Source organism: Schistocerca serialis, chromosome 1 (genome assembly GCF_023864345.2).
Source record: "Schistocerca serialis cubense isolate TAMUIC-IGC-003099 chromosome 1, iqSchSeri2.2, whole genome shotgun sequence".
Taxonomy (NCBI): domain Eukaryota; kingdom Metazoa; phylum Arthropoda; class Insecta; order Orthoptera; family Acrididae; genus Schistocerca; species Schistocerca serialis.
Genome location: NC_064638.1, coordinates 555,803,774 through 555,818,906, shown reverse-complemented (window position 1 = coordinate 555,818,906; position 15,133 = coordinate 555,803,774). Strand labels below are relative to the sequence as shown.

Below are 15,133 nucleotides of genomic sequence, written 5' to 3'. Positions count from 1 at the left end.
ACACGGAATCATTCTAGAAAATCGGTCACATATATGTTTTATCATTACACTTAGAATTAAATGTTACGATCACGGTCTCAATTGAATGGCATTCGATAGTGAGCGAAGTATCGGAAATACACCCTGCTGAAGGCTGTGGCTCTGGAAATGGAATTATCTGTATCTTCCTTACGACTGGACATAGTAATCTACTTTACACATATCAGAACACAACCACATACATTATAAGCCTAATGCTCAAATGCGAACATATCATGCACCCCCCCCCCCCCCTCACTACTACTAAGTATAATAATACTTGACCAATAAATGATTCAACACGATGCAAAATAATACTGAACGAAAATCAACGATGGGGGGCCTGTCTCTTAGGTTTTTCTTGCGAGTGCTACCACTGTGTCTTAGAAAGAGAGACGTAATCGGTCAGATGTTAAAAAAAAAGATCGCAACAACTACTGTATGTTACTGTCACTAGCGGTCTTGGATCTACAACTACGTGCAAGTATTCATGTTAAATGCCCCACCCGCTTTACAAATCGAGGTACGACACTACCTCTGAATGAGGTGGTTTTTTTTGTGGACAAATACCGTTACGGTGATCGCTGGAATGCGTATTATCAGACCAACACGTAGCCCACGATGCAACCTCGTGATAAAATTAAAGCCTTTTGAAAGTGATTCGGCTAAGGAACGTGGTATGTAAGCGATATTTGCGACTCCCTCACACTGCCCCAGGTAGATAATTCTATAGTATTTGTAGCGTATTCTGTCTCTATACCATATCAAAGGTTCTGCGATATATCCAGTGAGTTATAGGCGATGACTGATTGAGAAGGAACACAAAAAGTAGTAGTAGATGATGTGCTGATTGAGGTCATAAGAAAAAAAAATCTACACTAGCTTCTCAGATCACTAGTGTTATGCTATCCGCTAGAAATGATGTACATAATTTCGAATCAGGTCTTTCAGTTCAAGCACATACCTGCATCGGATCACACCCACAAGGGAATCATATTTCTGGCACTCTCGTATCTCGCAACGAGTCACCTTCCTCGAACCTGCCTGCTACAGTAAAATTACAACCTGGTTTTAGCCAGTCCCTACGCATCTTGCAGCTGTACCCATTTCTTCAGCTTCACGCATGTGATCGTTACATTTTAAGTTGAACTGAGCAGAAGTCGGAGAAAACCATTATAAGTGCCTACAAAATTTCGGAAGCTATGTAGAAAAGTAGTTCAACAGTTTTAGATTTTTGTACAATAAATATTTTTCCTGAACCTGTACGCGTTTGTTTTATATAACCAAACGAATCTTACTTTGTGGACGTACCTCATAACTGACGGACGCTGAGAGGGCAATGGAGGGATGCCTCTTGGGAATGAGTATGGGAAAGAGGGAAAGAAACAAGTATCAGCCAAAAGACTGGAATGGAGGGCGTAATTATGACTGTAATGAAAATGGATTGGAAAACGAATGGTAGATGGATCAGCTCTTTGCTGGATTACAGGAGATAGCTGAAGACTACAATATACTGGAGGTTACTGGATGTCACTCAAAAGCATACAGGAGAAACGTGAATTTGTATAAATGAGAAACGTTATGTAGTGGCAGGTCTAGCTAGACCAGTCATTTTTCCGCGCTGAATTTAATTACTATGAGGCAGGGATCAGTAAATTGAGACATAATTATATTCTTTCATATCGTTAATAAGTTTATGAATGCATTCCTAATAAGTGTACACGACGGTGTAAAATTACGGACATTGTCGTATTTGTTTCACATAATACGAATTTTACAATGGCTGTCTGTGACTATCTGTGTACACAATCACAGTGTTTCTAAATAATTGTAGCAAATGTTACAATGTGATGATAGCTACGATTGTTAATCTGTTCACAATTTCTTGTATAAAAGAAAATATCTCCATTACAGCGTTCACACTTAACAACGGGAGGCCACGACGTTGTGATCACGGATTTAATTCAAACTTTGTATACCTTCAGTAGGCCATTAAAACAACATAATGTAGAAGTAGTAACGTCCACTACTCTGACAATTTCGAGAAAATCGCAAGAGAAGTTTCACGTGTCTGTTATGTAACGTATGTATGCGCGCGTAGGAACTGAAAGTTAGAATTCATGGTGGTCAAATGCTGCTGGTGTTCGGTCAGAGGTTCAAAAATGGCTCAGAGCAGTATGCGACTTAACTTCTAAGGTCATCAGTCGCCTAGAACTTAGAACTACGTAAACCTAACTAACCTAAGGACATCAAACACATCCATACCCGAGACAGGATTCGAACCTGCCACCGTAGCGGTCGCGTGGTTCCAGCCTGTAGCGCCTAGAACCGCTCGGCCACCCCGGCCGGCTCGGTCAGAGGGTAGCTGCCCTCTGTAATGAAAAACTGAGTGAATGGGTCAACAATGAACTTGAACGAGTGTCATGGGTCGAGATCAAATAACAACTTCAGAAACGCCTGTGTAGTTTTCCGTGAGAGTAAGGGTATCGTTGAGCGACGTCAACAGTTCATGTACAGGCGTTCTCACGCAAGCGTTGATACTCTCTGTTGACATTTTTACTTTACCTTCTGTAACTCAGTAACAAGGAATTCTGGTTCATATATAATAGGACAAGAATTCGTCCTGTTATGCTATTAGGAAGCATCGTCCTCTTCCCCACCATCTCCTCTGCAATATGTTTTTCTCTTTTCAGCATTCTGACTGGTTAATGCGGCCCGCCACGACCTCCCCTTCACGTCACAGTAATACGTACACACTGCGTCTTCGTTATTCGTGATATATATTTCACCTGACTTTTTACGAGGGGATTGAATGAGTAATGCAACATTTTTTCTGGATCAATTTCCGCTGAAAATATACGGAATATGTCGTGGGACATCGAGGAATATCCTTGGTTCAGACCCCACAGTTTCATGAACCTCCAATAGGTGACAGCGCTATATGTAGCTTTCAAAATGGCGTCTATAACGGAGGTGAGTTCCGAGCTAAGAGCTGTCGATGAGTTTCTTGTAGCAGGAAACTAGAGCATCCCACATATTCATACATGCTTACAGAATGTCTTCTCACACTCGACCGTGAACAAGAGAAAGGTGAGACGTTGGACCAGGAGACCCTCATAATCGTGAAAAGGCCGCGCAAAGCCGTCCCATCTCCCACGTGCTAGCCGGTCACATACACCTATGGCTTCTACAATGTTACAACGTGCAAACACACTCATTCATGGTGATCGACGAATCACAATCATACATCTCGCTGCTCAACTGGACATCTCTGTTGGTAATGCTGACACACTAGTCCACCAATTGGGACACTGTTCTTCCTCATCCATCCTACAGCCCAGATCTCATGCCTTCCGACGTCCAACTGTTTGGCCTTATGTTGACCCAACGAAGTCGATAGTTACAATTTCAGCGTGTGCAGGATCATCGAGATTGTACTGTGGATCAACAGAAACGCGTCGCTAGCTCAGATGAAACACGTTTCTGGTAACAGCAGGTCGATGGTCGTGTCCCCATACGCCGTCAACCAGGCGAAAGGCAGCTCGAGACATGCCGTGTGCCACGGATGCGTGCCAGTGGGCGCAGTACTGTGCATTCATCTGGGCGTCTAATCGAAGAGCTGTAGTCTACGTGAACATTATAGCGGACACTTGCATCTCCTCATGCATGATGTCTTTCTCGATGGTGATGACATCTACAGTAGGATAGCTATCCGTGTTACAAGGACACAGTCGTGCTAATGTGGATTGAGGAGCATAATAATGAATCCATGTCGATGGTTTGGTCACCAAATCCAATGGAACACATCTAGGACGCTATCGGGTGCCAGCTCCACGCCCATAATTTATGAGAACTGTGTGATCTCTGTAGATATCTGGTGCCTCATACCTAAAGAAACGTACCAGTTGCTTGTCGAATCCATGACACGCGGAATAGCTGCTATATTGTATTATAAAGGGGGACCAACATGCTATTAATCAGATGACCACAATGTTTTGGCTAATAGTATGTTTCTTTCCTCACCAATTCTCTGCATAATCTGATTTCTTATCAGTTACTAGCTCCGGTTGTGCTTTGCTGTGGCTCAGTCTGTTTAAATAAAGAAAAGAAAGAAAAGGGAATGCACACGCTGCTAGTAGGTATGGAAATTGGATATAGGTCCTAATCTCCTTCTCTCCCTTGTCCGTCAATCTTCACCCCGCATTTTCTTTGTCCATGTCCGCTTCCTTGTCCCCCCTCGCTGTTCATCACCTCCTCCCTCTCTCTATCTTCCCCTCCCCCCTCTCTCACCTTCTCCTATTGCCCCCTCTCCCCCCTATCACCTTCTCCCTCTTTCTCTGTCTATCATCTCCTCCCCCTCTCTCTGCATCTCCTCCTGCATCCTCTCTTCATCTTTTCCATTGCGTTTTCTATGTCCATTTCCTCGTAACCCTTTGTCCATGTCTTCTTCCGCCCTCTCTATGACCCTGAGCCTTGTTTATTGTTATTGCAAATTCAGGTTTTGTAGTAGTACTTTAATCACAAACCAATAAACCATAAATACAAGTCAACTCTACTGTTTCACTAACTACGTTTCACTATTATATATATATATATATATATATATATATATATATATATATATATATATATATATGTGTGTGTGTGTGTGTGTGTGTGTGTGTGTGTGTATTTATTAAGAAGTATACAGTCTATGTGTGTCTAAATGTTTATTACAGTAACGTGTAAAAATTTGAAGTAAATCGAAGAGGTAGATTTGAGAGTGTTGATAAAAATGTTTTCCCTTTACATATTACCTACAAATTTATATATTATGTGTATTAAAATATACATATATGAAAGAATTGGGAACCTAAAAACACACCCGTATTAGAATTAAATATTGTGTTAACATTACAAATCAATAGGTCAAAAACTTTCAGAGATTAACGATTTTGAACAAACCAACGTTTACATTTCTATATGTTTCCCCTTTTAGTATATATACCAGACGGCGTTCCAGCAGGTATATAAAAACACGTGAGTACTCGAATGACATATTGCGTCAAAATTTCAAAGCAATCTGTGAAGAACTTTCGGAGATTTGAGATCCTGAGGAAACGAACGTCTTCGTTTGTACTTATGTAGAAATTATATGTGTTCCTAATCACAAATCTCCAAAGGGTTTTGACCGGATGCTTTGAAATTTTGACGCAACGTTGCACTGGAATACGCGCGTGCTTTTACATACCTACTTTTCAACATATGTAATATATAATGTTTTATAAATTTAATAATAGGCAAATGTTACAAAAAATATAAAAAAGTTACGTATATCAAATATTAACTAAATAGGTGTCTAAAAACACCTCTGATTTAGAAATACCACGCCGTGTCAGAATTTCAAAGCAATCGGTCAAGAGCTTTCGGAGATACATGATTTTGAGAAAGCGAGTATTTACGTTTTTATTTACGTAGATGTTGACATATTTGGACTGAAAAATCCCATTTACAGCATTAAATGTGCTTAGTGTTTTCAAATGAGAAGTTAGCTTCTAACAGATATAGCAAACTGACTTAAGCGCAACCTTCAAAAATGTCTCCCTGGACAGCTTAATTAGCTTCCCCACGGAGAACTCCAGGGGCTGCGATGCTCTCGTCTCGAGTATGAGGAGCGCTCGTTTGAAACGGGCGTCAGCGTCAACCCAGCTGCAGCTGTAGGCCGACCGAGCCAGTCTCTCGCTCTGAAACAAATTGTTTTTGTTGAATATCGTAGAAAAGCTGTTTGAAGAGTGCTTGCACAATACAGTGACACTGCTCTAAAAGGGAAAGCCTTTGAATCACCATTCATTTAGAACACTGTTTCGTAACTTACTCTTTAATGTTTAATAGTTACAAAGTAGAACTAAAGACTAAATTAGTTGTATGTATGTCGAATGACACCACTAGATTTGAGAACGAAATCTTCCGAGACAGTACTGTTGTGTACAACATTCTCGTACTTCTCGCCGCGTCAGTTCGGAGTAAAACCTGCATCTCTGGCCACGCGACGTAGAAGCTCTTGAGCATTTCTTCGAACATATGCAGCCAAACATCCCGTTCACTAACGAGACAGAGAAAGAAGGCTGCCATTTTTAGATGTTTTGGTACAACTAAAGTCGGATGGTCTTTTCGACCACTGCGTTATATCTTAACGTCCAAAGTTTTCATCAACCAGTCCAGAACAGAGCAGCTTTAAATACAGTGTTACACAGAGCAAAAAGTATTTCTGACGTGGACCATGTGGATTCCGAAATTAATCAACCAAAGTACGTGTTCCGTAAGAACGGCTATGGTTCACGTGATATGAAGACAACGTTCTCGAGGAAGAAGAAACACGAAAATTTTGAACTTCGAATGATGGGACACCGGTTGTATTCCTTCCTTTCTGCGTCGCCAAATCGAGCAAAATGGGCACAATCCTGGCAGACGAGGTGTAAGACCTATTTTCCGACTTCCTAAGAAGATAAAAGAAATGCTACGCCCGACAGTCTCGGACTCAGGGTCCATAGGATTTATAACATCACTTGTGGTTGCGGAATCAATTACATTGTTCAGTGCATCCTCAGTTTACGACCGCTGTGCAGAGGCTCCTACACACTAGGATTCCGAAATCAAAGAGGCTACAGAAGTAACGGTGAAAGAGGATATAATCTTAGCTGTCCATAAAAGCAAGCTGTCGATGCGGAGAAGAGGCAAAGTTATTAGTCGCAGCGTTTCAATGTTTATGATACGATGGGAGCGGTGGCGCCATCAGTGCAAGCGTTCATAACATCTGCGACGGCACTACGTAGTTACCGACCTGTCAGAAGCCGTCTATGGGCTATGTAAGGCCACCGCATCTGCAGTTTTGATAGTCAGTTGCTCCTGACGAACACGATGGAGGTTATTGTCGAAAGCTCTACGTTTTACTCTGAGCTGCTCAGCAAGAAGTCCGAGAATGTTTTATACAACCGCCAGAATTATGGGAAGATATCTTGGAAATTGTAGTCCATTTAATATGAAAAGCGCATGAAGGGTTCGCCTGTGCCCCCTTCTTAAGTACTTGGATCCCAACTGCAGGAAAGAGACTGAATTCCTAAAACAGGAGAGGAAAGGAGATGGGAGATCTTTGTCGGTTTTGACTGACACTGTCAGATCATGATTTTCATATGTTTTGTAATCCGAAACGAAATTTTTCCTTTCAATGGATCATCCATATTTCGCCATTACCCCGAATCTATGAGGAATCCTATACTTTTATTGATCGTTAACTTGGTTGTTAAATGTTGCGGTAAAGATACAAGAAACATTTTCGAGAAAGTATACTTCCCTTGGCATTTCTGTTTATTTTTGCTTAAATTTGTTGCCCTCTTTGCGTAGCAACACTCAACGACTCTGTTTATCCCCATTCCGCTTGATTCCTGATGACATTAACATCAATTTGAATGATGACAGTACTCGTAGACTGTTTCTATTTGCGAAAAAAGTAAGACTACTACAAACAGAGGAGGAGTTATGTTCGTATCCCTTTCTGTCATTTATGTATTAACGCAGGGTCACTTACAGTGCTTTGCTGGAGGATTTGCATCCTTCTACAAACTGGAAGGCTGTGCTGATGGCAACACAGCTATTACAAGAGTCTTGTAAACTGTGACGCAAGAGAGGAGAGTTCGGCGTCATGGGGAACGGAAGACTTTTCGGCGCAGTGAAATCACAGTGTGTGAGAATCGAACCTTTGAAAGGAATGAAGCCATGCCAGGCGACCACGGCACATGAGAAGTTTTTACCGACAGGAAATAGTTAAAGTGATGGTTTAAGAACCGTCCTACAGAAGATGAGATGGAACAACGAAGGGTAACATGGGACAACAGATCGGTAATGTTTTATGGGTCATATACTGAAAATTATCGTGACCGTGGAACAAGCTCCGTGGCAGAAATGTAACACAGGTGAAGCTACTACATGCTTTCAGCAAGAGTATCTTGTCTACAGAATTACCTAATCTTACATAGGGTGAAAATTATAATGATAGATGACCATGAACTGAATACTTTGACAAGAAGACTCATTTGGTCAGACAGGCATATTTAGTTTTATGTAGAGTTGCGCTCTACCAAAACTATGGTTCGAAGTTTTGGTGCAATACATAAATGATATAGTAAATGGCAGAATTACCGGTAGTAGCACTGGTAGGGAAAGAAACAATTGAATGTGTGAGAGAGAAACTGGGAGCCCACGGTTTCGCTTTTTTTTCTTAGTTTTTTCTGCAAATAATCAGACCAGTACGTCGTTCAGTGTTAGTCTATTGCGTATTTTATATCCTTACAAAATATGAAAAGCATTTTATAAGCAATAAAAATGTTTTGATCGCCTAACTTCTGCGCTTTTATGCAAGCAAAGCAATTACTTTTCATGCGATTACAGTTTACAAGCAAAAATATAAAAAAGCTAACCATTTATTGTTATTTTGTATTCAATAGATCGTTCTTTATAAAGATCAAATGTGTGTGTGTGAAATCTTATGGGACTTAACTGCTAAGGTCATCAGTACCTAAGCTTACACACTACTTAACCTAAATTATCCTAAGGACAAACACACACACCCATGCACGAGGGAGGACTCGAACCTCCGCCGGGACCAGCTTCACAGTCCATGACTGCAGCGCCTAAGACCGTTCGGCTAATCCAAAGATCAAAAGCAAGAGTTTCCTGTTACTATCGATATGTGCGAAAGCTGTTAACTAATAACAGAACTATGTTTTAGGTAACCTCGACCAAGCGACGTTCGATTTATTTTTGTTTTGTGCTTTTTTTTAAATTTTGTCTTTTTCCGGGAAATTGCGTTTTGTACGACAATATGATAAATCTGTATTGTGTTTTTTAAATATTTTATTTGTACTACAAATATACTATTTATTTTCAACTAACAGACAGGAGGATTACTATAGAATAAAAATGTTCCGTAGGCCACGTCGTTCTTTGTATATCCTCACTCAGTTTCTAGACGGCTCATCACTTCTGGATTTTAGGGGAATATAGTGAGACACTGATCGCATACCCTAACGAAAGGATCGAAATCAGGTAACGCTGATATGTATGCAACATACGTAATGTACAAGTAACGCGGTTATGATCTTAACTGACCATTGCTACTAGAAAGGCTACAGTAGTCTACGTTTACGTATGACAGTCTACGATAGCCTATCTGTCTACATTTACATGGATACTCCGCAAATCACACTGGGGTACCCAGTAGAGGGTTCATCTAACCACCTTCGCAATAATTCTCCATTATTCCACTCTCGAACAGCGCGCGGAAAAAACGAACACCCATATCTGCCCGTGCCAGCTCTGATTTCCCTTATTTTATTGTGATGATAGTTTCTCCTTATGTAGGTCGGCGTCAACAAGTATTTATACAACTCTAATTTATGTGATCATAAACAACTTACGCCTTACAGTAACAACTGCTCAGAGTAACGACTCCCAGTCTCACTAGCGCATAAAGTAAATCGTTGATAATACTGAATAAATTGCTGTCACATAGCAAACAGCCTTTCTTTACGACAGGGGTGTAATTGCTGCACTGGTAGTATTCCTCTCTTTGTATTAATCGAAGTGTACTTTTCGTGGGCACTCTGATAAGCTCCCTTTGATAAATCTTCTACTCACATTCAAAACAATCTCCTCAAAGACTACTGCGAAAATTATTGCTAGTAGATTAAACAGCATGCCAGACCGGGACTAGAATCCAGGACCTTTGCCTTACCGACTGAGCTACCCAAGCACAACTCAAAACTCGTCTCCACAACCTTACTTCTGCCAGTACCTTATCTCCCATATTTCGAAATTCACACAATCTCTCCTATGAAACTTGTAGGACTAGCATTCGTGGAATAAACGATACTGCGGAGAAACGGCTTAGCCGCAGTCTTGTGGATTGTTTCCAGGATGAATTTTCATTCTGAATGGAGTCTTTGAATAAAAATGTCATTTCTGTCCGTCTCATTGCGATTTTTTTCAGTTGCTATATTGTAGCAGTTCTTTCTACGTATGGTCCAGATTTCATCGAGCTATGTTACTTTGCAATCGTACATCATGCGAAAGTTACTTTCGTCCATAAATTTTGCACACCAGCGTGTTAAATGTACACCTGCGTAGGTTCAAAAATGGTTCAAATGGTTCTGCGCACTATGGGACTTAACATATGTGGTCATCAGTCCCCCAGAACTTAGAACTACTTAAACCTAACTAACCTAAGGACATCACACACATCCATGCCCGAGGCAGGATTCGAACCTGCGACCGTAGCAGTCGCGCGGTTCCGGACTGTGCGCCTAGAACCGCTAGACCACCGCGGCCGGCACACCTGCGTAGTCCTGTAACGAGTAACGCTACATCTCCGTCAACTATTCATTGAGTATTAACAGCGCTAAACTCCAGCAACTGTACATTAATATTTCAAGATAACGTCACTAGTTTCGATGTGACAGACAGCTGTTTGTTAAGAGATAAAGGCATGTTACGAGTACAAACATGTGAGCTACACGTATTGCTCAGTCAAGCTCTCGTACCGCCTGAGATATTCAGGCCAGACCATTGGTTTCCTTATCGCAAAACACAAGACGCAAATATGGAGACGTTTCACTGGTCAGTAGACATGTATCAACGACGTCAGAGACGATGATGAAAATAAGGATTTATATGAAGAGCTGAAGAGAGTTGTGGGAAGCATCTCCAACAGGAATGTGAATGGCGAACTTCATTGTTAAGGTGGAACAGGAGGAGAACTGTAAACCCTCAGTAGGAAAGAAGAACTAAGTACAGAGGCAAATGATAATAGACTTTGCTCAATTAGTTCACGTACAACAGTACAAGAACTATCCCTCGCAAGCATTTATTCATAAAAAAAAGTTCTCGGTATCTAGAAAGTGATATACATAACGCACACATTGTCACAAGTGGAAAACAAGACGAGCAATCAGAAGCTCGGATAATGGTAGAACGAAGCTGGAGATGTACTACAGTTTGATGCAGAACGACTACATTATCAATGCATAAGTTTACAGAAGAAGGTTTGCATTCCTTATAAAACAGACACATTAAACGATAGGAAATATCAACGAGAATTGGGTAAAAATACTGAAAAACGTGGTCGGGGCAGCAGGAGAAATAGCGGCTGGTGTTACCTTAAAAATGACATGAAGTTGTTCTTGTTGGAAGATAATACTGTTCAGTACACAAAAATCTCTTAGATCTGAGTGCAAGAGGATGATCAGTAATCCAAAAACAATGTTTAGGAAACTCTTCAGGAATATGAACTGGAGTGATGTATAGACAGTGCTCTAGCCGTAGTAAAAAAATTCAGCGTTGTTATTAATGAATTCGTTAGGTTACTTGAAAGCTGCTTTGCCCCAAAAGAAGCCCAGCTCAGATCACAGTATACAAGCACACCAAGGATTACTCAAGGAATAAAAGTATTTTGTCAGACAAAAAGAAAGCTATATTCGTCAGTTAGAGACAGCTCTGAAGTTGATATTATACCTCATTACAAGATATAATGTAAACTGTTGATGATAGTAGTACAGAGATAAAAGCAAATTACAGGAAAAATATAGTCACACCAGGTAACAAAATAACGGCAATGTGGGATATAGTGAAGGAGGATGCATACAACCAGGGATGAAGAGAAGCAGATAGCATTAAGAGCATATGATACATTGGTAACAAATGTGTGTGGAGTTGCAAAACTTTTTAACGAGCTTTTCATAAATGTTTCTGAAAACGTCGTGTTGTCAGATTCAGTAGATGCTGACATGGAATATCTCAGATCAGAAATACAAGTAACTTCAGTAATATGGATATGACCCTCAGTGCATCACTAGATGTAATGTCCATCATAAAATCTAAAAATCAGAAATTTCTAGTGGTTATGACAACAATCAACAAATTTAATTAAAGAGTGTTCTTTTGGGTTTAATAACATATTAAGTTGCTTGTGTAGGCTGTCATTTATCAGTGGAACATTTCCCAAAGGCCCTTGTATAAGAAAGGAGGTAATGAAATACCGCCAAATTTATGTCCAATTTCACTTCTACCAGCAATCTCGAAAATTCTAGAAAGGTTAATATAAAATCAGTTTCTTAACCCTCTGAGTATAAATAACATATTGTAAAAGCCACAGATCGTATGTCTAAAGGTTCCGATATAGTAAATTCCAGACTAATGGCATGTTTTGTGATCTGTCAGAGGCATCTGTGTAAATCACAGTAGCTTGTAAGTAAATTGGAAGATTGCGTTGTAATTGGAAAAGTTCCAACATGATTAAAATAGTATCTCACTGACAGAACAATGGGTGGCGGTAGGAAAGAACCCTGTATTAAGCTATCAGGCAGCATCCCACTGGGAACCAGTTATATGCGGTGAGCTTCAAGGTGCCGTCTTAGGGCTCTTGCTTTAGGTTGCGTATATCAGTTGCCTTTTATCATTAATATTTCCAGTTGCCAACTTTCTTTTGTCCGTCGGTGATATGAACATTCCAATAAATAGCAAATAAGCATAGTTCTAGAGAGACTGATAAATGGAAGTTTAATGTTTCTAGCCCATTTTTGCCATTACACTTTGAAAAAACACACTATATGCAGCTTAGAACTTGTAAGGGGTTTTCCCCCTCAGTGTATGCCTAAAACGTAACTAAAAATGGACAGGAGCTGCTGACAGTGTTCAGTTTATGCGATTACAACTCGAAAATAAATTCAGCTGAAAAGAGCTTATCACAGAACTGCTGATGCGCCTTGTAATGAGTGAATGATGTCGAGCTGCCAGAAAAAAGAGAAAAATCACCTAGGTATGAATGTCAGCTGTAAGACTTTTAACTTAAGTAGCAATGTACAGAGGAAGTAGCTTTCGCCAGTCAATTAAGTGGTCATACACATTGAGAAACCGCTGATTTCATTCTCACTGATTGAATTTGAGGTAAAAAGGGACGCAGTCACATCCCATTTGTAAGCAAACAACTCCGACCGCTACATATAGAGGCCCTCAAACGCCCTAAGCAAGGCAGAGTTCGGCATAGTTCCAAAGTCCAGCGATCAGAAGAGTTCCAGCCCCTACAGCGGATCCCATATGAGAGAGCATTGAACTGAACCCGGTGTGCTTCACATACGGCTGCGCTAAGGCGGTCACCCAGTTCGGCCCCACGGTCGAGGCGCGCTCTAGCATGCGCGGCCGGTAGCACCCCGTCTACTTCCGCACGTGTTCGACAAGCGCAGCGGCTGGAGCGCGGGAATGGCTTGCGCCCGCTGTTCCTCTCGCTGCTGCACACTTTAGTTCAGCTTGTACGCTAAGAAGGACTTGCAAAGCTTGACTGTGTATACCTCAGGAATGGGGTTCCTATCTTATATTTGTCTACATGTGCCAATGCCTAAATGCCACTTTCATTTTGACAAATACTTGAAGATAAGGGTTTGATTAGAGCAATAGAATCTGGCACTTACATCATTCATAATGTGTAGTATCAAAACCTTTGCAGTGGTATGGTTTAACGTTGTTTATTTCTATGTAAGTGGAGCACATAAGATCACACAAGTTTTAATGGTTGGAATACTTATAGCTGTAGGTAAGTTATCAGTACACCCAAGATTTCTCTTCTCAAAACCAGATTTTGATGTTTATTTACGAGAACAAGGAATGTCAGAGAAGTTAGACTACTAACAATATTTATTTGATATATGTTTATTAAGTAATCATCTTTACCATACACTTTAGAAAAGACAAGGACTAGGTAACACTACCATATTCCTTTTTTAAAAGTAGTACAGCAGTCATTCGAGCTTCGTAACACTTACCTGATCTACAACCATTTGGCCAAATATGCAGAACATTCCAGTCTCACATAACAAGGTGGGAATCGAAGTTATTGTTTTCATGGCTTTCCTCAGGCCTCCATCACTCTGTAACATCTAAAGTATCACAAATTAGTACTGTATCAATGAAAATTATGTAGATAATGTACATTGACAAACTCCGAATTTATGAAATCTGAAAAAAATATACATACAGTTCTAACTTAATGTGGAAGTATCAGATAAACTTAAAGTGCATCATTTGCCATAAGATGAATGTTTAAAAGAATGAATATTACGTACGAAACTATAACACATTAAAGAAAAATTGACAATCAAAGGTCACTGAATAACTATTTTAGAAAAATACTGATTGAAACCTGAAGCAGCTGTAATCATACAAGGTCAAATGAAGTGTTCTAGTACACAGGTGAAGACCTCAGCGAGAAACTCAGGGTAAGGATCTCTCGACGAGAGTTATTTTTTATTTTTATTTTATTTTTTGTCAGACAACGTGCGTCATAAAAGTAATCTGGATAATTTAGTAACGTTTACGGTGTTGGATCAAGTGGCACTGCAGTTTCCTTGCCCCCAGCACTACACTTCTTTACAAATCCGAGTTCTAAATGAGTTGCTAAAATATATTCATAATGCAGTTTTAAACATGGCTTCTCTCAGGAACCCCATGTAAGTTTCGGCATAGGAATCACACAATCAACTGGTTGCAAATAACTGTTTGATACATTGACCTAGGTTTCGAGACCCCTAAGGATGGCTTCATCAGAATTAAATGTTAGTAAACCCTATCAAATAATGCATAGAAATTAAGTTTGACGAATATTATTAATGAAAATGGCAATTGTAATGGCGTACAAAGGTTGCGTACGTAAAATTACTTTCTGAGAAAACAGTGGACAAAGTTTCGAGCAGATATGCTCAAGTCAGAAAATTAAAATTAAACACGTTCAAGCATTTGGCACGTATGCCTTGTTAGGAACATCAGAGATATTATAACAGAAATAATTGAATTAAACATCAGTTAATTATAAAAACAAAATAAAAAGGGGGAGAGCTAAATCTACTTTAGAAAATACAAAAATGTCGAGCAAGTCTAGTATAACAGAGCCATCTATTAGACTATCCAAAAATTACCGATTCGTAAAACACAGGATATTAAAGAATATTTATCCAAACAGCTTATAACGATACAGCCTTCCCGAAGGTTCATATGAAATGTCTGATACCACCTTTTTTTTATATGCATCCGGAAA

General features: G+C 40.1%; 1 protein-coding gene across 1 annotated transcript in view; it reads right to left on the bottom strand.

Moving 5' to 3' along the window:
- Positions 1 to 13,938, bottom strand: part of LOC126457871 (odorant receptor 2a-like) — a 38,363-nt gene extending 24,425 nt beyond the window's left edge. Inside the window, exons 1-2 of the mRNA XM_050094534.1 lie at positions 13,866 to 13,938; positions 5,586 to 5,741 (exon numbers count right to left, since the gene is read on the bottom strand). Coding sequence (XP_049950491.1) covers positions 5,586 to 5,741; positions 13,866 to 13,901 — 192 coding nt within the window. The 5' untranslated portion in view covers positions 13,902 to 13,938. The remainder of the gene's footprint in view (positions 1 to 5,585; positions 5,742 to 13,865) is intronic.
- Positions 13,939 to 15,133: the final 1,195 nt, after the last annotated feature.